This window comes from Girardinichthys multiradiatus, chromosome 11, assembly GCF_021462225.1.
Source record: "Girardinichthys multiradiatus isolate DD_20200921_A chromosome 11, DD_fGirMul_XY1, whole genome shotgun sequence".
NCBI classification, from domain to species: Eukaryota; Metazoa; Chordata; class Actinopteri; order Cyprinodontiformes; family Goodeidae; genus Girardinichthys; species Girardinichthys multiradiatus.
In genome coordinates, this window is record NC_061804.1 from 21,150,289 (window position 1) to 21,174,789 (window position 24,501).

General features: G+C 39.7%; 1 protein-coding gene across 3 annotated transcripts in view; it reads left to right on the forward strand.

The window, feature by feature from the left end:
• Window positions 1-24,501, forward strand: part of rxfp2a (relaxin family peptide receptor 2a) — a 146,286-nt gene that overhangs the window by 50,025 nt on the left and 71,760 nt on the right. For all 3 annotated transcript variants that reach the window (XM_047379532.1, XM_047379531.1, XM_047379530.1), the window contains one exon: window positions 4,028-4,171. In XM_047379532.1, coding sequence (XP_047235488.1) covers window positions 4,093-4,171 — 79 coding nt within the window. In that variant the 5' untranslated portion in view covers window positions 4,028-4,092. The remainder of the gene's footprint in view (window positions 1-4,027; window positions 4,172-24,501) is intronic.

Below are 24,501 nucleotides of genomic sequence, written 5' to 3' on the forward strand. Positions count from 1 at the left end.
TTACCATGTCTGTTCTTCATGGTTTTCTTTAATTACCCGCTCTTGTTAGTGTGATGTTATAATTTAGAATGAATGTCAGCTTTAGGTAATTTTTTTCTTACCAGGGGCCAGTAAAATTGTATTATTGTTGTTGTTTAAATTTAAATCTTCAGTCTGTTTTTTTCCTGGTCTTCCAATCTCAAAAATTTTTTTTCTACTCACTTTATTGTACTTTACCCACTGCCTCTGTGTTTGTGTGCATGGATTTTACCAGTGTGTTTTATTTGCAATATAGATTTACTCACTTAACTAGGTGCTGTTGTCACACTTATACACAAATGGTCTTCATACAAATTTCATTTGTAATAAAGGTTATTATTTACAGAACCTACACATAACAGCTCTGCCAGTTATCATTAAGTTGTAGATTTACTTCCAGCTCAAACCTAACTATATTTTGCTGTCCTTACCACGGTAAGGGAAAACCAAGAACATCCAGCAGCAGGAGACTGTTATTATAAAAGCATTTCCAAAAATCGACTGTGAATTCCTTACAATGTGCCAAGCAGCAGGCCCAGACACTTTTCGAGTTGTAAAACACTGTGATAGGAATGCCATAATTGCTAAGAGTCCAATTTTTCCCTCAGGTTCTGGTGAATTTCAGAAACAGCAATAAAAGATTATAGACGTTTTACACACATGCGCTACCAAAATTTTGCCGGACAACTGTTTTATTTGTACAATCACCACAGTAACAGAACTGCTGGAATCATAATGTCCAGGGTTTCCCCCCTGGACATTATGATTTGCTGACAGCTCGGGTTGGCTCCAGACTTCCTGCAACCATAAAAGTAGTACAAAGACGACATAGAAAATGGATAGGTGTGATGTTATGCCATTTAAGATATGGTAGTGCTTGTATTTGCTCTTTACTATCTTTGTAAGTGTGCTGTTATTATTAGGAAAGAGAAAAAAAGCTTTTTATATGTTTCTTTCAAGAGTTATTGCTTTGAACAGTTATGGACAATTGGAAAATAGATTAATAAATAAGCAAGTAAACTGTCGTTTTTTATTATGTTGCTTTCATTACGGCTTAATGGCTTGTTTTGTTGGGTGTTTGTGTCACAACTGTTTCCTCCCTGTCAGCACCAAAACTATGAGCAGAAATATATTATGTTATTATGCAGATGCATGCCCTTGGATAGCACTGTTCTGACTTTTGAGATTTTAATATTTCAATTATGCTGTTTGCATTAGTTGTGTACGAGATATTGCATTCATATTCTCATGTAAACATCTCATTGCTTAGTTTGATTAATGAGTCATCTGCACATTGCGTCCATTAGCACTAATAACATTACCAAATCCGTTAAACTTGGACCAAAACGAGGATTTCTTCTTCAGATGCTTTTATTGATTTATTATAGTGGGGTGCTATAGAGGAAAACTATCCTTTGTTCTTCAGTTTTTAGGATTTAAAACTTAAAATCAGAGCCTTATGGCTCTGATCCAATTTGTGCAGATGTGTTAACTTAAAGCACAGTACTGGTTGCAACAATACGTTTTTTAGTGCCAAATCTAAGTCACTTCAGGGCATTTTTACATGAACGCAGTTAAGTCCAATTTAGATCCAGTTCCAATGAATCAGGTTATTATATTCAAAAAAGTCATACATTAAACCCAGAAATTAGAGTTCAATTTAATCCAGTTAAAACACAGTTCAATCCCTTTGTTAAAATTGTAAACTCCATTTGCATTTTTTCCCCAAACCTTGAACCCCCTCAGCAACTCACAACCAATTTTTTTCTAAGTCATCTGTTGAAAGAACAAAATAGAAAATTAGGCCAAATTTAATAGATTTTAACAAAAACAGATAATTCAATTAGAGATGCTCAATTCACCAAGTGAAACATACTAATTACCGATACTGATGTTTTGAAGCCTTTATTTCTTATCATCATGATTTTCCGTTTACAGCTAATGTAAACACAACATTTAAGATTAGAATATTACATCTGACCAATAAAAAACATTGTTAATACAGAAATGTGGGCTTAATAACAAGTATACTTACTTAAAGGCTGTTTTTATTAAACGGTGTGAGACAAACCTCATCAGAACTCATGTTCTAATCTACTGAATATGACCGTTTGTAGCTACATTTAAATTTAAGTCTATATGATTGGACTGATTGGATTCTTATACCCTAAGATCTCCAAAATCCCAACACTTCCAAATCCAGCCGGTTCGATGACAGAGTTAGCAACCCAAACTAAAGACCTTTGCTGTGCTCCATTCAGTCTTGCTGTTATTTGTTGAAAGTCTTGCACTCTATAGTTCTTGTGCAACCCACTTATTCCACAGAAATGTCTCAATGTAGAAGCAACAGTTGCCTTTTTAAACGGCTTCTCCTTACTTCTTCTAACATCTCACGAAACTGCCACCCATATTGAGCAGCTAAAATGTGTCTCTCTGTGCCGATTATCAGCCACCATCAGAATATTGAATGTTGGCTAAAATGTGTAACGCTTTCTAAGTGGTGGCAGTTGGGTTAATTCTGCTTTGATAGCTGGCCGGAAGCTATCAAAGGAAGCGGTTGTTATTTTAGTTTTTTAATTTGATGGTAAAACCTGCTTTTTCTTATTCCCATATCAAATAAACGTTACTGCTGAGCAAGGAGAAAGAAGGAGGGGAAAAAGGAATTATTTTGTATTATGTGAAACAAACACAACATATCAACAGGGGAGCCCCACAAAGTTCACAGATGAGTTGTTTGTCTCATTAAGAGGAGCCAATGATGCACCAGTGTGCATTACAAAATTGGAATGGACGGATGCTCAGCTGCTCATTCTGTGTTTATTCTAATCTTGTCCACACAACTAAACCAAAATGAGCACACTAAATAAATAAACAAGCAGTTTAACAAGTACAAAATGTAAACATGTTACATTTTGTTTGGTGTAGCAAAAAGTAGCCTCAAACTAATATCCCTTTATGCCCATTGTTACCCAGGGGATCCATAACAAATACCCATGAAGCTCTGCTTTTTTAGGTGTGCGGAGAAATACACTAAGTAGGAAATGATTCATGAGCAAATAGAACATTTCTGGACTGTTTCTGGCAAATTCTTCTGACCCAGGACTATCTCCGATCACAAATTGTATGTTTTCCACTGGAAGTTGCAAGATGGGAAATAAGGTTAAATAAGTACTCATGTCAACCTTCAGGTTGAATTTTGAAATAAAGACTTAATCTTTAAATCCAACAGTAAAACAATTGAATACTTTGATCTTAGTTTTGCATTTATCACTAAATATCCAAATTTGTAGCAGCAATGTCAGTAACAAATCATTTTATTGGTGATCAGTTTTCTATGAGTCAAGCCTTCCGACCTGACTCATAATCTCTGCTCTACTACTGAAGGTAATCTATGGGGTTGATGTCAGGACTCTGCGAAGACCAGCCAAGTTCTTACTCATCCATGTTTGTGCAGACCTTGCTTTGTGCATTGGTGCACACTTGTATTGGAACTGAAGGAGCTGTTTTCCTAATTCTGAAGCTATGCACTGTTCTTGAGCTTACCTGAAGACCACAAGAAGTTGGTGGTCTGCATCCACTGACTGCTGAAGGGTGGGGGACACTTCAGACTAATTAAAATGGACCCCTTTTGAGAAGAAATTATCTGGCAAAATGCAAGCATAGCACAAGATAAGGATTAAATACTGCAGCTAACTGCTACTGTTTTTGGATTTTGGAAGCACAAAAGAAAACGGATTTTAAAATAAAAATTAAAACACATCTTAAATGAGGTTTGACAATAAGATGATTACCAATTAAAGCAAAACATAACCTTTGGGGTACCACAAGGCACAGTTTTGGGCACAAAGCTATTTATTTAATACATCACTGTTGTCTCAAGTACATTAAAATGTATGTTATTTGCTGATATGGTGAGAATTTGCAACAACTGCAGTTGGTTTCGATGCTAGAATATAAATGGTTGATAGGTTGCCCTTTGACTAATTTTACTCCGTTTGATTTCTTTCAGCCCTGGTGTTGAGCACTGCAGAGGAAGAGTCGAGGTGTCCTCTCGGCCATTTTCCATGTGGCAACATGAGTGAATGCCTCCCTCAAGCTTTGCACTGTAACGGACATAAAGATTGTCCAAATGGAGCGGATGAGTGGCGCTGTGGTGAGTATGTTGATCAGCTACACAGAGGGTGAGGGGTGGCCAGAAAATTATATGTATTCTATGTTTTTGTATCTATTCAGATTTTTCACATTAATAGTTAAATTTGGTTCTCAGAGTTCAGATGAAGTATGCCAAGGTTCCTGCTTGTTTCCTAATATTAAAAAGAACCTAATTAGAAATCTTCTGCAGCTCTTTTTTTAGTATTTTTCTTTACACTGCTCATTGAAATTCTCCCACATATCTCCCTATACAATAGACTAGGCACTGTCGAGTCCAAACAGAGGTTGAGTGGATGTTCAGGATGGTGAGAGGTGTAGCCTGGTCTTCAGTGCTCTGTCCATAATGCCTGGCCAGAACCAATAATTTGTAACTTCGTTTTAGTGTTGGGCCATTAGCAGGCTGCTACTAATGTGTTAATTTCTATCAATATCAGATTTTTTTTATTTTGCTTTTGTGACCCAGGTGCCCTCTGCGTTGGTAGGAGAACACTGAGCTTTTCAGTTCTAGAGCCACATGAAGGTGTTGACAGCACAAAAGAACTGAGAGTTTTCAGGTTGGTAGTGGGCTGTGAAAAACAAGCATACCATCAGCATGGAGTACAATTTAGGATTCCTTTCTCATACCCAACTCAGATTCCATTTTCACTAGAATGTGTTTTTCGGACAGGGAGGGGAACACATATACATAAGCCAGTATCAACCACTCTGAGACTGTAAGAGATGAATTTAACAAAGAAGTTCACACGACTTGATTCAAAAACAAGTACTTACCTAACATCTCCGTAAGCAATACAGTCTTGCTTGAAGGTCAGTGTAGTATTTAGTCCTATTTTTACTTGGGCCCTAACCTTTTCCAGTTTTTTTTTAAACAATAGCAGAAAATCTGGAAACCCTCTCGCTCTGGAAATCACAGATGTTTGCGCTATTTATGCCAATTACATTCATCCTCCTTATGAACTGAAATAAAATCATACAGTTTATGGTTTCATCAAGCTGTCCTGTTCAGACAACATAACCAGGTGGAACAACTGAAAGGTCAGACAGGAGCAGTTTGTTCGGTATAAAGTAGGGATGATAGTATTGGGCCTGAACCTGAGCAGTGGAAACAGAGAGTCCTTCAGTGTTGTTCTTGTGGCACCATGGAAATTGAAGAGAAACTGCATCAGTACCTGCAGGTCTGCCAGATGGCACTGCGGATGTGCTATCTACGCTAGCTCGCACTTTGTGTTTTGTTGTGTATTTCCACTGTGCATTGCTGTTATGGTACAGTCACTTTTACCAGAAAGCAACTCTTAAGCATTAGACAGTCCTCTCCGGGCAGTTTTTCTCTGGTTTTCATCAATCTGGAGAGTTTTTCTGAGATTCCGGTTTGAAGCGTAGCAGCTCTCTGTGGGATTTACTGTAGATGCAGACGGGGGAAACTTGCAGCCTCTCTCATTAAACTCAGGCAGAGGGGACAGTGTGCTCTGGTCCCATCAATCCACCTCCTGCCGGTGTTTACCCACCGCAAGCCTGCACATCAAAGGCTGAAAAACAGCTCGCTGAGCTAACAGACATAGTAATAAAAAAAAACCACCCAGACTCTCTCATCGTTGTTCTTGGGACTTTTAACAGGACAAGCCTCTCAAAGGAACTACCAAAATACAAACAGCATATAAAGTGCCTCACCAGAGACAAACACACTGGACAACTGGTACAACGTCTTAAAAGAAGCTTACCGAACAGTTCCCCGTGCAGGTTTAGGACTCTCTGATCACTGTCTGTTTCATCTTATCCCAACCTATTGGCAAAAATTAAAAGCTTTTAAGCCTGTAGTTTGGAGTGTTAGGAAGTGGACTGTCGAGTCAAAGCAGATGTTACAGGCCTGCTTTGAAGGCAAAGATTGGTGTGTTTTTGAAGCTTCAGCAACTGGACAAGACAAGCTCGCTGATACTGTGACATCATACATCAGGTTTTGTGAGGACATGCGTGTGCATACTAATACCTTTCCACACAGAGCAACAATAAACCATGGTTTACTTCACATCTGAGGAAGCCATGTGGGTCTAAAGAAGAAGCTTACAGCAGTGGGGACTTAGCCCTGTATAAGAAGGCTAGAAACAAACTGATGAACGAAATCCGGGTGACTAAGAGAAGCTACAGTGAGAAGCTAAAAAGATGCTTCTCAACTAACAACTTGACTACAGTTTTAGGGAGCTTGAACACCATTACTAGCTAAAGGAGCCCATCCCACAGGATCATGCTCTGATTATCCCCACACTGGCTGACAACCTCAACAGCTTCTTCTGTAGGTTTGGAAACCAGCCATTCAAACTTCACTCCCACACAAAATGAGTACCTGCACCCCCCACCACTAACTCTACAAACCCCTCCTACCTACCCTCTGACCCTGTGCCTGCACTGAAGATCACTGAGAAAATGTAAATAGGGTGTTTCAGCATCAGAAGACTAAGAAAAGCTCCAGCATGAAAGTCTGTCCAACTGGCCCCCATCTTCACTCAGAACAAGTCTGTGGAACTGCATGAGGTTTCCTCATGCTTCGAAGAAACACACGATTCCCAAAGAATACACAATACATGATGAAATTACTACAGATGTGTCGCCCTGACGTCTGTGGTCATGAAATCCTTTGAGGGACTGGTGTTGAAGCACCTAAAGGACATCACAGGCCACCTGCTGGACCTCCTGCAGTTTGCTTACCAGGCAAACAGGTCGGCAGATGATGCAGTAAAATTAGGACTACAATTCATCCTGCACCACCTCAACCACCCAGGCACATATGCCAGGATCCTGTTTTTGGACTTCAGCTCCGCCTTCAACATCATCAACCCTGTCATCCTCCACTAGGAGCTCATCTTTCTTACCGCTGAAGAATCAGATTCAGCTTTATTGCCAAGTTTGTTCACACAAAAAATTAATTTGACTCTGATACATTCTGCTCTCAGTGAAGAGGTGATAATCTGTACCGTAAGTGTTGGATAATAGGGTGGATTTAGTTTATTCACTTACAGCTTTTCCATCTTGGCTTCATTTTTAAGCAATAAATAATAACAGTGTGGGATCTGTTGTGTTTTTTTTTACATTTAAGGTTAAATTGACATAAAGGTAAAGCCAAATTTTAATTATTATGTCCTTACATCTAGATCAACTTCCTTTTTAACGTTACTATATGGTTGCTTATACTAAATTATATTTTGTTTATTTGCTTCTATACTCAGTGTAGGCTCCCATTCATTTGGGCAACATACAATTAGAATTAGGCCAGTACGTAGAGATATTTAAATTGACCATAATTAAATCTGACATATTTTATGTTTCGGCTGTTCATTGTTGCCTGGACTCTACAATACCACTTGTTAGATACATTCCTTAACCTGTAGAGCTATACTGACCTCAATCGTGCAGCTTTCCACTACATCAGCTGCTCTGTCAGCCTCCATCCTATCAGTTACATAAAACATCCTTTTAGCTCCATATGTGAATAAATTTAAAGTTAAACAATTAACTGTCTGACTACTTACAAATTGACTTAGTGCATCACTCAGTAGGAAGTTGTACTTCTGCTTAATTTCTCTGCCAACATTTCTATACATCTTTTATTTAAGCAAATGCAATATGGCGCTTGGTTCTCGGTCTCACCTCAAGGTTTTTTCAGGTTCCAACTTGCTATTGCATATAGGAGAAGGAAATAAATTAGTAATCCACCTTACATGGTAATTATTTTCTCTTTGCAATATTTTTATAAACCTCAAATTTTAACAGGTGAACAGAAGGCATAAAAGCAGTAAAGATGTATTCCTATTCCACACAAATCCTCTAAGGTTAGATCGGAAAGTTCACACACATCCAGTAAAAGAGAATAATAATTTCAAAAGCAGTCTGACAAATTTAGTCTCAAGCTACTGAAAGACATTTGGCCCCCCTCAATAAACTGATGGCGGTTCTCTAGGATGGAGGGTGCTTTTAGATAAACTGGACTTGCCAACACGACCCTTCAGTGAGAAGCTGTTCTGAAAATAACTATAGCTACTCTGGTTGTGAAATGCCAGGCATGTAGATATAGTTTCTACTAGAAGGGCCTGTTTTATAACAGGCTTCAAATAAATCATCGACCACAAAGTCAAGTTCATTTACAACCCCATTTATGATATTTACTCACGATCCATTATGCCATTAGTGTTCTTTGTAATAAGCTGTGGCTCCATAACATAGAAAAAATAATCCATAAAATGCAGCCAAAAGTGGCTACCTTTAGTTACAGATGAAAGGTTTGCTCTTTCGTTAGTTGTTAAGCCCCTCAGTGACAACATCAAAGAAAGTGAGTTGTCTTAGCACTATCCCTGCCATGCTGTTATTTATAAAAGCATACCACCAGAGTCTTTTGGGTCAAAGTATTTTAATGTCAGAAATGAAGGCCATCGTTACACATTGTTGATCCAATTATAATGTGTTTACAGCACACAGCTGTGGTAAATTTATCAGTGGTGTAAAGTTCCAGGATTTCTCTCAAATTGGCATTCAGTTATACTGATTGACCTGTTTAAATCATTTTGCTGGGTTTTTAAAAGAAAGAGCAACTCCTTTTGACGAGTTTCATAAAATGAAGTGATAAACTCAAGATGTTTTAATTGGGCTATGGTTTGAGTATAACAAAATAGTGGTTGGAGCACAGTACTTTGAGAGGGCAACTCCTGTTCTAAAACCTTTGAGTTTTTCTCTTTGGAAAAGGGGGAAAAAAAACATCCACTTTGTACACTTCAGTACTAACTGAGTAACTGAGTTAAAAAAGAGGCGTTTGGTTATAAGTACACAGGTACAAGAAGTGAAGGGAAAAAAAGGAAATGTGGTCTGTTCCAAAAACAACCTGTCCTCGCTCATGGCTAAACACAAAAATGTTTAGGTTTTTTTGCATTATCCCTTAAGTCGCCATGTCCCTATGTCAGCCTTTGTAGTATTTACATTTTAAAAATGCATTTATCAAGATTTCAATACCCTGCCAATGGACAGATGAGGTCATCTTGAGGTCACCCTTCTTATGTTAGCTGACCAGCTGTTTGCATATTTCCGAAGGAATTTAAACAATTTATAGTTGTGAACAGGCTTTAAGGTTGGAAGGCCTCATTGCCATCACACTAATCTTTAGCTCCCTCAGATTCAGTCAGGATTCAGTCAGGACTCCAGCTGATTCACTCCAAGACAAAAAAGCAAAAAACACTTATGGAAACGTATGGAAACTTACAAAACAGCAACCGGCAAGATCAAAAATGCAGAGTACTGATACCCTGTGGAACACTGGGGACATGAAAACAGAAACAACAAAAACTAAATGAAACCAAGGAGTAATCTATGCAGGAGAGAGTTGTGACCTGAATGAGAGCTAGGCAAGTTTAATTGACTAAAGAAGGTGTGATTTGTTAGAAAACTGAGGGGAAACTAACAGAACCAAGTCCTCATAATGCCACAAACAGAGCAGAGAAACCTGACAAACTAATGGCTCAACAAAATAAAAGAACACTGGCAAGGAAAACTCAACAACTATGCAGAACATTCGCCAACACATGATTATTCCTTAAAATACCAAAACACAAACTCTAACAAAGTTCTTCACATCATGACAGTCACCCCCACCAAAGGACAGCTCTTGACATCACAATAAAGAAAGTTCAGAGATGGTCTGGAAAGAAGGATTGGAAAAAAAGGAGTCAAAGAGGATGGCCTGTGGGATATCACAACTATTTAAAGAGTTCAAAAAGGCTTGTATACACAAGCTCTGTAATGTGCCATGGGGGCTTAGAGACCCTCAAAGAACCACCGGAAGGGAAGCCAATAGATGCCAACAAAGGAGTTCTGGAGGACCGCCCAGAGGTTGTAGAGACGGGTGAAGAAGCTTAGAGAAGCTGCTGGGTGTGAGCAGGGACTAGCAAAGAAGCTCTCCAATGTCTTCTGAAGGATTTCAGCCTGGCATCCTGGAGCCAACAGTGACTGGCAACAGAATTCAACAGGGTGGGCTAGAAGCAATGGAAACTGGCAGAGGTGCTCTGGAGCAGTGGTCCCCAACCTTTACATCACCACGGACTTGTTAACGCTTGACAATTTTACTGCGGCCCAGGTTGTGGGGTTGAACCGTCATGTTGGTGTGCCCGCTGAGACTCACAAACTCAACAACACGCAGCTGCTCTGTTCTGCATATTTCTACCATTTTTTTAAGGAGAAATATTATTGTGAGAGCTAAGAGCAGCTCATTCTACACAGATTTTGCGGCGTTCAATTTATACTTTTGGAACGGTGTCGACGAATGCGTGCTACAAGCAAGAGATGGCGTTCTCTCCCACGTGTTGCTAAGCAACGCCCAGCTGAACAGGTATAATTTTATAACTTTATAAACCTTTGATAACAGCAACAATGGCTTTGTTACAGTGCCTTGTGAAAATATTCGGCCCCCTTGAACTTTTCAACCTCTTGCCACATTTCAGGCTTCAAAGATAAATATATAAAATTCAAATTTTTTGTGAAGAATCAACAACAAGTGGGACACAATCATGAAGTGGAATGAAATTTATTGGATGTGTCAAACTTGTTTAAGAAATAAAAAACTGAAAAGTGGGGCGTGCAATATTATTCGGCCCCTTTGCGTTAATACTTTGTAGCGCCACCCTTTGCTGCAATTACAGCTGCAAGTCATTTGGGGTATGTCTCTATCAGTTTTGCACATCGAGAGACTGAAATTCTTGCCCATTCTTCCTTGCAAAACAGCTGGAGCACAGTGAGGTTGGATGGAGAGCGTTCGTGAACAGCAGTCTTCAGCTCTTTCCACAGATTCTCAATTGGATTCAGGTCTGGACTTTGACTTGGCCATTCCAACACCTGGATACGTTTATTTGTGAACCATTCCATTGTAGATTTGGCTTTATGTTTTGGATCATTGTCTTGTTGGAAGATAAATCTCCATCCCAGTCTCAGGTCTCTTGCGGACTCCAACAGGTTTTCTTCCAGAATGGTCCTGTATTTGGCCCCATCCATCTTCCCATCAATTTTGACCATCTTCCCTGTCCCTGCTGACAAAAAGCAGTGGAGATGGTGTGTTCAGGGTGATGAGCTGTGTTGCTTTTATGCCAAACATATCATTTTGCATTGTGGCCAAACAGTTCGATTTTGGTTTCATCTGACCAGAGCACCTTCTTCCACATGTTTGGTGTGTCTCCCAGGTGGCTTGTAGCAAACTTTAAACGAGAATTTTTATAGATATCTTTGAGAAATCGCTTTCTTCTTGCCACTCTTCCATAAAGGCCAGATTTGTGCAGTGTACGACTGATTGTTGTCCTATGGACAGACTCTCCCACCTCAGCTGTAGATCTCTGCAGTTCATCCAGAGTGATCATGGGCCTCTTGGCTGCATCTCTGATCAGTCTTCTCCTTGTTCGAGATGAAAGTTTAGAGGGACGGCTGGGTCTTGGTAGATTTGCTGTGGTCTGATACTCCTTCCATTTCAATATGATTGCTTGCACAGTGCTCCTTGGGATGTTTAAAGCTTGGGAAATCTTTTTGTATCCAAATCCGGCTTTAAACTTCTCCACAACAGTATCTCTGACCTGCCTGGTGTGTTCCTTGGTCTTCATGATGCTCTCTGTGCTTTGAACAGAACCCTGAGACTATCACAGAGCAGGTGCATTTATACGGAGACTTGATTACACACAGGTGGATTCTATTTATCATCATCAGTCATTTGGGACAACATTGGATCATTCAGAGATCCTCACTGAACTTCTGGAGTGAGTTTGCTGCACTGAAAGTAAAGGGGCCGAATAATATTGCACGCCCCACTTTTCAGTTTTTTATTTGTTAAAAAAGTTTGACACATCCAATAAATTTCATTCCACTTCAGAATTGTGTCCCACTTGTTGTTGATTCTTCACAAAAAATTAGGATTTTATATCTTTATGTTTGAAGCCTGAAATGTGGCGAGAGGTTGAAAAGTTCAAGGGGGCCGAGTATTTTCGCAAGGCACTGTAACTTCGAAGAGACGTTTTTTCCATTTAAAGCGAACCAAACGTTGCAGGAATGAATACACCTGCATCTTTATGAACATACCTTTAGTCAAGCTGCGGCACTCTTTGTTGTCCCATTGTCTGAGAAAAACACGGTCCCGGTCTTCATTTGCCATCCTCAGCACAAAACTCAGCCGTAATTTGGTCCAAAGCTTCATTCACAGTTTAAAACTTTTTTCGGGAAGCCATTGGAGTTAAAAAAACAAATAATCCAACACAAGAAATTATTTAAAAAAAACACATACATGCTCAGCTGCATAATCGGTTCTGACCTGTTTGAACTCGATGTGGATTTTTTGAAATACGCGCCGTTACGCATGTTTGTAACTAGAGTTTGGATGGGCCGAATTCCACAAATGACCCCTCCTTTTCATCCTTAGGGCCAGTAGAATAAAGTTATCTCCAAGTCTTTCACGTCAATCCAACCAATCAGGAGGCAGAGGTCGAGACGTCCGGTGACTCCCTTTTGTAGGGTGTGTTTACTTTCTGATTCAACTGCTTGTAGTTTTAACTGTCTTTGGTGTTCGAAGAAATGGTTTATATTGGCTTTTAGCCAAATTCTGATGTTTCAGAGGATATTACACATGTCTATGTTCAACTAAGGGATGTTTGAGCAATAAAAATCGGGGGAAAAAAAACCTGGAACTTCCCCCGTTTGCGGAGGGGTGGGGCCTAAGTTTAATTGTTTCTTGTGCGGCCTGGTACCAATTGATCCACGGACCGGTACCGTGGAAGGAGCCTGGTCAAAGTCCCCAAAGAACTTCCCAGAGGCCTCAGCAATAAGCAAAATAGCTCAGTAGAATGGCAGAGAACCGGTTGTCTGTCTTGGGCTCAGACCAAGCTTATAAGGAGATTGGCCAAGAACGAGCACAGGCAGGTTGTTTTCTAACTACTTCTAACTACACAGTATGGAAACAGGCAGATAAAGATTGTTCTCCACCCTCTCACTGGAAACAGAAATTTGTGGAGGCACATTTATTTTGATGCTCTTGGCAAGACCAGTGAAATATGGTGATAGGTCAACCTCGGCCCCTATAGCAAGGACTTAGTGTCCTCATTCTGAAATTATGTTTGAGGCTCAAAAGATGAGAATAGGCCAGGTCATATAGGTATCAAGCTGCAATAAAGTAAAAAGTAAATTCTAAATTAACATTATTTATATGATCAATATTGATGTCAATAAACCAAATCAGCCAAGGTTTACCTGTTGTTGTTGTTCCTGTGATTTGTTCTTGCTAGAAAAACCATGAACAGCATTGCTGAACCTGGACAATATTAATATTGTAAAAACTAACCCTTAGGCTCTATGTGGACATGGTCTTGACAGGTTGTTCTTCGATGTTGCAAATTTCACATTATTTACAAGATGTTACAGAGAACCATTTTAGAAAAGGTCATAGAGGTAAACAGAATTGAAAATGTTCAAGGGGCAAAATTGACAGATGTACTTTTAAAACCATGTATTCACAGCCAGAACCACAGAGAACAGGCTGTTGTTTACACTTTTAAAATAGCATATTATCATACTGTACAACTTTTATTTATAAAGCACTTTAAAATATACCAAGGTCGACAAAGTACTGTACATATGCAAATGGCAGAAACAATTAAAGAAAAGAAAATAAGACAAGTTTAAAAAAAAGTCAACCACTTAACATGACCCAAAGGCTACAGAAAATAAATACTTTTTAAGAAGATTCTTAAACTGAAAGAAAGGAGGACTGTCTGACATGCAAGGGCAGATCATCCCACAACAGAGCAGCTACAGAGAAAGCACTGTCACCTCTAAGTTTATGCTTAGTTTTAGGCACATTAAGGATCTGCTGGTTGGCGGACCTAAGAGAGTGGGTGGATATTTATGGCTGCAGCAGCTCAGAGATGTGGGGGGTGGTGGTGGAGGGCAGGTCATTGTAAAAGCAAATTTAAAAGCAAATAAAATAAATTCAAAAGGATTCTAAAATGTGCGATAGTCAATAAAACAGTCTGACGGACAATCTGAACAGTTTATAATGAAACATACAATTCAATTAAATTCAAAAAACTTTATTAATCCCAAAGGGATTAATAAAGTTTGATTAATAAGGGATATGACAATTTGTCTGAATAATTGAAGAGAAATGTTTTCTCCTGTAGTATGAACTCCAGTAGTATTTTAGTATTTGATATGACACTTGAACTTTAGCCTTCTTCCATTTACATCTGGCTCTCCTGCACTTTCCACGGGCGGAGGACCCCAGAATGCAAACAAGCAGGAAGCAACGTGGCGTGGTGAGTTGAAAAAAGATTTAATAACCAAAAAGAAACTTGCAGGCAGAAAGGTAGTTGCAGATGGAGGCATGGACAAACGTAGGCAAAACAGGCTCGAAAGAACAGGCTCGGCATAAACAGGTGAACTGTGATGTTTCCGTGAGGAATGAACAGAACAGATGTGTATATATGGAGCAAGAACCAGGTGAAACGAGCAGACTGAATACTAGGTGCAGGTGAACCGAATGAAGATGATTAAAAACAGACAGGAGAGAACAAAACGTGGCTGGAGCAGAAAAGGGACTCTTGAATACAAACTAATAGAAACATAACTAGAAAAACATGAAACTAAAGCATAACCAGATCCAAAAACCAAACTTGACAAAACATGAACTAGTAGACAAAAACTAAAGCATGACCAGGAAAATAATAAACAGAAGCATGATTAAAAAACTATCAAGAATAATAATAATAATAAGAAGAAGAACCCAAAAACACCCACAAATCATGACAAAATCAGAATATGTAAAAGGAAGCAACAGTGAGAAGCAGCATTTGTCATGTTAATACCACAAACCTCAATCTAGTTTTTATGTGATAGACCAGCACAACATAGCACATAACTTTGAAGTTTCACAATAGTGTTTAGTCACCGAAACATGGTACTGTTTGATTTTATGTGAACCGGTACTTGAGACCCACAAGAGAGATTTTTTTCTAGTAATGAGTACCTTGGATTCTACATCTCTGATGATCTAACACACCTCCAGTCTGAAGAAGGCTAGACAGTGTTCAGAAGATCGGAGCTCTCACCACTTGCTGTGGGAATTGATGGAGATCGTAGCTCACAAGACAGGATAGCTCTCATTCATCACCATACCAACAATGCCTGGCCTTCAAAACATCTTCAACAAACTATGTAGATCCATTCAAACTATGTAGATCCATTATGGATCTTCATCACCCTAACCACACATTTCTTCTGTGGCTTCTTTCAGGCAGACATCTGGCTTACATTCCAGTTGCGGAAATAGGACAAATATTCTTCCTAGGGGCAGTGTGGTTGGTCTCGAAACACAGATAAAGAACTATCTAACACATGTCACAATTACGCATTTATTAGAACAGAATTACTGTCAAAAGAAATGTTTGGATCTTGCAAAACTATTCATAACCCTTGAACGTTTAGATTATCCAATATTTTTGGACTGTGTGAGAAAGCTGAAGTGCCTGGTGTGAACCTACACATGGAAGGGTTGATGCAGAGAGATTGCAGGCTTGTCAGCACTACTTCCTTAAGGAAGTGACATCTGAGTGACAAACAAAAAACAGACTACAGTTATCCACCTACCTTAGTCTATCTTTATGTCTGAATTCAATTTAGATTTGACTCACTGAAATATTTTTCTAAAAGAACACAAATATAATTAAAGCGTGCTTTATTAAGTAATACACAAATTTTATAGTGAAACTGTAATTTTGTACTGTATTCTTTGCAGTCAAATCTGGCCTGGATATCACTGTAATAACAAATCTATCCGTGGTCAGTGGTAGTGTAAAGTGAATGGAATAAAGGCCAGTCAGTTTTTGTTTGTTTTGAGCAACACAGGGACATGGATCTCAGCAACATATCCTGGCTGGAGTGGAAGAACAGCAGCTCTTACCTTCATCATTTCTTTGTCTTATCATCACATTCTTCCCCTCAAAACTGAGCTTTGAAACAAAGTTTGTGTCTTAATTAAATGGACGGAAACATTAGTTCTTGCAATAGAAACATCATTAGTCTGTCACAGCTGCTCATAAAAAATGCTACTACACAAATCAAACGTAGTCAATGGGCTGTAACTATTCTAACTAAACTTAAACAGTGTAATGAAGAAAGAAGACTGGTAAACTGTTATTTGGAGAAGAACAAAAGAGAAGTAGAATATCTTTGGCAAGTTACCGCTGTTACATTTCACCGTCAGCTGCACTCTTCTTCTTCTGGTCTTTATTTTAGCGGTAGGGTATGCAAAGCTGCACTCTTCTTCGTAGACATTGAGTTTGACTGCCTTACACAGTTGCAGCGCCTCCTACAGTGACCGGGTGGAGCTACTCAGAGAACCACACTGTTCGAAAGTATTGTTTTGATAATTTTTTTATTTTATACATGCCAGAAAAATTGTCCTCAACGGTAGCTACGGCCCTGCTGACAAGTGTGCTCCCACTCAATCCCCAAAACAGGACTCCTGTTTTTTTTCCAACGGTGGACACTCTTCCACAAAGGCTTGATTTGCATTCTTCTAATACAGGTCCTTCTCAAAATATTAGCATATTGTGATAAAGTTCATTATTTTCCATAATGTAATGATGAAAATTTAACATTCATATATTTTAGATTCATTGCACACTAACTGAAATATTTCAGGTCTTTTATTGTCTTAATACGGATGATTTTGGCATACAGCTCATGAAAACCCAAAATTCCTATCTCACAAAATTAGCATATCATTAAAAGGGTCTCTAAACGAGCTATGAACCTAATCATCTGAATCAACGAGTTAACTCTAAACACCTGCAAAAGATTTCTGAGGCCTTTAAAACTCCCAGCCTGGTTCATCACTCAAAACCCCAATCATGGGTAAGACTGCCGACCTGACTGCTGTCCAGAAGGCTACTATTAACACCCTCAAGCAAGAGGGTAAGACACAGAAAGAAATTTCTGAACGAATAGGCTGTTCCCAGAGTGCTGTATCAAGGCACCTCAGTGGGAAGTCTGTGGGAAGGAAAAAGTGTGGCAGAAAACGCTGCACAACGAGAAGAGGTGACCAGACCCTGAGGAAGATTGTGGAGAAGGGCCGATTCCAGACATTAGGGGACCTGCGGAAGCAGTGGACTAAGTCTGGAGTAGAAACATCCAGTGCCACCGTGCACAGGCGTGTGCAGGAAATGGGCTACAGGTGCCGCATTCCCCAGGTCAAGCCACTTTTGAACCAGAAACAGCGGCAGAAGCGCCTGACCTGGGCTACAGAGAAGCAGCACTGGACTGTTGCTCAGTGGTCCAAAGTACTTTTTTCGGATGAAAGCAAATTCTGCAAGTCATTCGGAAATCAAGGTGCCAGAGTCTGGAGGAAGACTGGGGAGAAGGAAATGCCAAAATGCCAGAAGTCCAGTGTCAAGTACCCAGTCAGTGATGGTCTGGGGTGCCCTGTCAGCTGCTGGTGTTGGTCCACTGTGTTTTATCAAGGGCAGGGTCAATGCAGCTAGCTATCAGGAGATTTTGGAGCACTTCATGCTTCCATCTGCTGAAAAGCTTTATGGAGATGAAGATTTCATTTTTCAGCACGACTTGGCACCTGCTCACAGTGCCAAAACCACTGGTAAATGGTTTACTGACCATGGTATCACTGTGCTCAATTGGCCTGCCAACTCTCCTGACCTGAACCCCATAGAGAATCTGTGGGATATTGTGAAGAGAACATTGAGAGACTCAAGACCCAACACTCTGGATGAGCTAAAGGCCACTATCGAAGCATCCTGGGCCTCCATAAGACCTCAGCAGTGCCACAGGCTGATTGCCTCCATGCCACGCCGCATTGAAGCAGTCATTTCTGCAAAAGGATTCCCGACCACGTATTGAGTGCATAACTGTACATGATTATTTGAAGGTTGACGTTTTTTGTATTAAAAACACTTTTCTTTTATTGGTCGGATGAAATGTGCTAATTTTGTGAGATAGGAATTTTGGGTTTTCATGAGCTGTATGCCACAATCATCCGTATTAAGACAATAAAAGACCTGAAATATTTCAGTTAGTGTGCAATGAATCTAAAATATATGAATGTTAAATTTTCATCAATACATTATGGAAAATAATGAACTTTATCACAATATGCTAATATTGTGAGAAGGACCTGTATTTGTATTGAGTACTTTTTATATAGATATTGTTTTGAATTTATAAACATAAAAGCTATTTCTTCATGTTCTTATCATATTAGACTTGTATCTTTTGCTCAAATTAAACCCTGTTATGCAATAGATAACAGGAGTGGATGAATGTGAAATTAAACTAAATGAAACTACTGTTTCCGTTCAAATTAATTACAAGGTAACACACATTTTCTGTGTCTGTTAAATCCACCGTACTCATCAGTCTAGTCAATCTTTCCTAAAAATTCCTTGCTGCCATGGAAAAAGGCGCTCCACCTAACAGATTGAACACGTTTCTGGTATTTAAGTATGGTTGTTAATAATGTGTAGCTTTTTCTTAGAAAGTGTTTTTTGTCTTTTTAAGACTAAAATACTACCAACATACTTAGTTCCTTTATGCTTTTATGTTGTATTTCTGTTAATTAGTTTTCATCTTTCAGAATAACTGCATGTGTCATGAAAAGAGGTGGTTTATTTTTACAAGGAGATGGCCCTTTTTTCACATTATCCAGATCAAGATAGCACCTATTGGTCTGACTGTGGTTGCATGTAATCAGAGAGCCATCCTGTGTTGGATTACTTCTCGTCAGGCGGCATGTCCTTGTTGCACACTGTGCCCCACTGCCAAATAACTAGGGTTATCAAAAACACCAGGCTATTCAACAATGCACTGGCATAATTTTCAAACCCATCCTGTTCCTTACTTTTAATGTCAAAGGTTGAACAACTAAAGACCATCTTTTTCCGGTTTGAATATTATTTTGTTTTACCATATGTGTGACCTCATTGTGCTTTGAAAAACAGTGTGAACAGCTACCAGTCCTTTTGTTCCCCACCGCGGAACATGGTGGTAGCACAGTTGTGTGGATATGTTTTTTTTGCAGTGGAGACAAGATAGCTGGTTTGTGTTGATGGGAAGATGTAGATAGTTTAGATCAGGCTTGTTGTGCAACAGCAGGTTTGGTTTGGCAATGAATAACTAATAAGTGCTAAAGGCAATTATTTTACCAGGGCTGCTCTGGGTTTTTCGGATCATTATCTAATCCATCTCATCCCAACCTATAGACAGAGACTAAGAGCTTCCAAACCCACGGTTCACAATCTGCGCAGGGAAAAGTTAGAAGCTCACAGCAGTGGAGATTGGGCCTGGTACAAGCAGGCCAGGAACAAACTAACAAAGGAGATCAAAGCAGCCAAGAGAAGCTACAGTGAGAAGCTTAAGAACAGCCTTTCTACTGGTGACACTTCAGCTATATGAACTGGTGTGAGAAACCTGACTGCCTATAGGAGCCCCCACACCCATCCTGAACAGAGTCGTCTCCTGGCCAACCGTCTGAATGGCTTCTACTGCAGACATGACAAGAAGCCATTCACACCTCAAATCATCTCCTCCACATCCCATTCAGGAACAAATTTGACCCGTAAAACAACCAATCCCCTACCTTCAGATCCTCTGCCTGCACTAAAGATCTACGAGGATGAGGTAAACAGGCTCTTTCAGCGCATGAAAACAAAGAAAGCTGGAGGACCTGATAACGTCTCACCATCATGCCTGAAAGCCTGTGCAAATCAACTTGCTCCGATCTTCACAAGGATCTTCAACAAATCACTGGAGAAATGTGAAGTCCCCTCTTGCCTCAAATGATCCACCATCATCCCGGTGCCCAAGAAACCCACCATTTTAGGATTAAATGACTACAGGCCTGTAGCCCTGACGTCTGTGATCATGAAATCCTTTGTGCGGCTGGTGTTGAAGCACCTGAAAGACATCACAGGCCACCTGCTGGACCCCCTGCAATTTGCTTACCGAGCAAACAGGTCGGCAGATGATGCTGTTAACTTAGGTCTACACTTCATCCTGCAACACCTCGACCACCCAGGGACGTACGCCAGGATCCTGTTTGTAGACTTCAGCTCGGCCTTCAACACCATCATACCAGACATCCTCCACCAGAAGCTCACCCAGCTCAACGTCCCAGCCTCCACCTGTCAGTGGATCAACAGCTTCCTGACAGACCGACAGCAGCAGGTGAGACTGGGGAGCATCTTCTCCCGAACCAGATCAATAAGTACTGGTGCCCCCCAGAGGTGTGTTCTATCCCCACTCCTCTTCTCCCTGTATACAAATGACTGCACCTCATCGGATTCGTCCGTGAAACTCCTTAAGTTTGCAGATGACACCACTGTCATTGGACTGATCCAGGACGGTGATGAGTCTGCATACAGACAGCAGGTGGATCGGCTGGTACACTGGTGCAGTCAGAACTACCTTGAACTCAACCCACTCAAGACTATGGAAATGGTGGTGGACTTTCGGAGAACACCACCCCCATACAACCCCTCACCATCCTCAACAACAATGTATCAGCCGTGGACAGATTCAGGTTCTTAGGCACCATCTCTGAGGACCTGAGATGGTCTTCACACATAGACACTGTTCGAAAGAAGGCCCAGCAGAGACTGTACTTCCTGAGGCAACTCAAGAAGTTCAACCTTCCACAGGAGCTGCTAGTCATCTTCTTCACTGCCATCATTTAATCTGTCCTGTCTTCATCCATCTCAGTGTGGTTTGGCTCATCCACAAAACAGGACAGGTCCAGACTGCAACAAATAATCAGGACTGCAGAGAGAATAATCAGAGCTGACCTTCCCTCCATCCAGGATTTATACAGGTCTAGGGTCAGGAAAAGAGCTGCTAAAATCTCTGCAGACCCCACACACCCTGCACATAAACTGTTCAGAGCTTTACCTTCAGGCCGCCGCTACAGAGCACTGTTCGCTAAAACCAGCCGCCACAGAGACAGTTTCTTCCCCCAGGCTGTTTCTCTGATGAACATTCAATAGAGTACAAAACAACCTGCCTGGTGAGGTGTGGTATTATAGAACAATAGATAAAGGAATGAATTTGAGATCTGGTGTTCTCAAACAGCAAGCCTTGCACACATATCCAGAATACATACAAACCACTTCTTTCCAAAATACCAGAATATTTTACCAAAATACTTCAACATTAAATACGTTAGTGAAAAAGCTATTTAACAAGGCTAGTAATATTCAACTAAACTACTAATAAAAAATAAAAATAATAAGGAAAACTAATAAGCTACAAAAAAGTAAACCAAAACATAAATCTAAAACTGATTAAAAAAAAGTGCAGTAATATCACAGTTCAGTGTGAATATGTATATTTAAGACCCAAGGTTTGTTTTGAGGAATTGGAATTAAGGTAATTTAGTCTTTAACCTAATTAAGAACAATAAGTTGTATGTGTTCAATTAACCAGTTAACAATGCAAAGCAGAAGGAAAAATAAAACATTACTTTAATAAAATATTGTTTAAAAATGATTCACTGAATTAGAAATCAATAACCTTTTGGATAATTGATTCTTAATGTTGTGTCAACCAGCCATCAGAAGGAGTGATGGCCTGTGAATCATGTTACATACAGAATTAACCGCTCAGCATAACAAAGGAAAATATCCGCTGTGGCACAATTACACAACCCCACATGTACCTATAAGTACCATTATTACAAATATTAATGCATAGAAGAGTGCAGGCGGCTCATACATGCATTAATACATGCAGGCTCAAATTACCTGAACCTGGAATATAACAAATTAAACTAATTTGGAAGAGAATCTAACTTACTTTCTTTAGCATCCAAGGTTCCTGCCGAGCCAAAGATGTTTGAAGCTCTACCCAGAAAGACATCAGTAAGAAATCCAAATGAAGTTTTACGGTAGTATAAATAAGGTTATACTGGCAAAAATAAAATCTGTGTGTTATTTATTGTTTACATCCTTCTCTGTTGTGCCTGGCTGTGACACATCTAATCCATCCTCCTTGCAAAGAAAGCTGATGCACCAAGGTTTTCCATTACATCTGTTTTGCTGATTGAAACAGCACATAAAAAGTACTGCATTATTTTTTCTTGAACCGTGACAATTGCCAACACACAACCTAACACAAGTTGTTAGTTGTTGCTTGAGAAATAGGCTTAAAAAATTGACAAGCAAGGGAAGGTGCACCATCTCTGTCAATGTGTTGATTAGCTTTACCCTATAAGAAATACTGGGAATATCTGTGCAGGGATGTTTGCAAGACCGCTAAGTGAACCACAGTATGTAAAGGGCCTGTAATGCTACTCAGAATGACATTGTAAACGACTAGACATGGACCACTCACCGGTATCAAGATTTTTTAAATTTACAGGTTGAAAACCACAAAGATTTTCCTACATTTTAAAGGTTCTATTAATGAAATGCAATTCAAGTTTTCTCCAGCTGTATGAAGCAACAGTCATGGGTAGGGTAACAATACTTCCCCTCTCTCACCTCTTGCTGTGTGCTGCCAGTCAGCCTACTGAAATAGGGGTATTACATTTTCCTGCACCTTCATTGAAGGCTCTGCCTTTTAGTAATATTTTCAGTAGGAAAATGTACACAGTTGTGGTGTGAAAACAACAGTGCTACCCATCAATCTTGTTACTGTATTGCTGTTTCCGAGTTTTAGTCAGAAAGCTACATGCATGTGTTTAAAAAAAAAAAAATTTACTCCAGTCTGGTTAACTGAGCTGCTAGACTCAATAATTAACCAGCTAGTGTTAGCTTGTTGCAATTGTGTTACTCTGAAGAGCAGAAAGATATATTTTGCATGATAAAAACTGGAAAAATGCTATTTAGCAAGTGTTTCTTTTAGTTTTGTATCAGTCAAATTAACAATAGATAAATGTTACAGAAAACCATATTATGTCTGTAACTATATTAATTAGTATGTTGTAATTGTCATTATGTTCGAAATAGCTCGGACCCACATACAGAGAACACTCAGGAGGAGGAAGTAAAATAAAGATTGTTTATTGAAGATATAGTCAGGAACGGAACGGACGAAATATCTCACTAAGGAGAGAAGTGAAGAGAATGGATGAGTACGGGTAACGGAGGGAAAAACAAAACTAAGAGCAAGTAGTTATTTTGATACAGAGATCGGCTTACTGAGTTATGATGGTCAGGTCGCCAGGGGGAATGAGATTCCGGATCTAGGTCTTAAGCAGGTATATCTGTAGAGAGTTCACTTGGTGCTGTTTTGTGGAGCTCAGGTTACCATAAACAAGTTCGATGTGTGGTGGCTTACATTGGAGGGTGGACAGGGTATGCTTGTGGCTTGGCTCAGGAGACGAAGAGGACAGGAAGCTGCCAGCTTGATGCAAATCCAAACGAAGGTAGATCACAGGATAGGAATCCTCAGAACGAGGACAGGCTTGATCATCCAGAGTAACTTTCAGAAACGTAGTCCAGAAAACACAGTGACATAGATCCAAAGCTTGGGCTTTCAAAATCTGCAGAGGAGCAAAAAATAAAGTTAAACGAGGTCAAAGTACACAGCATAATTTGGACTGTGGCTAGAGCTTGTACCACTGTGACAAAACACTCTCACATTGAAGTGCTGACAGCCTCCTGCTGAAGTACTCCTCCTGGCAATCAGTGGAATAAGTCGCACCTGTCATCCTGTACACCTGAGAGCTCCAGCACCACCTGAGAATGAACACATGTAGCAAGCACAAAAACACAAACACACACCCAGATCCTGACAGTAATAATAATAGTAGACAGTTTTCAGTTTTAAATCAAGGTAATTAGGTCATTTTATGGATTTATGTTTTAATGTTTTTTTGTAAACATTGTGAAACAATAGTAGTAAAAGTTTTTACTCAAGGCTAACATCTCATACTGTTGGTGAAATAAAGCAATAAATATGCATTGTAAGCATTACGGTAAGCTAATAAGCAGAGAAAGCCATACAGCCATTTTAATTTTTTTAATTTAACTAAGATATTTGTTTCTAATAGAAAATCAAGGGGGGATCACTCAAAAGAAAAATTATAGACATCTTTATTGACATTACAGCAGTCAGCCCCTTCATATGATTGTTGACCAGCTTTTTGCATGTCTCCACTGGTAGTTTGACCATTTACCTTTTGTGATGAAGTCTCTCAAGGTGGGAAGGACTCCTTGCCATCACCCTAATCCTTAGCTCCCTCCAGAGCTAAAGATTAGGGTCAGAACTCTGTCTGGGCCACACCAAAACATTAATATTACTTCCAGCCAGAGAAAACATGATGGT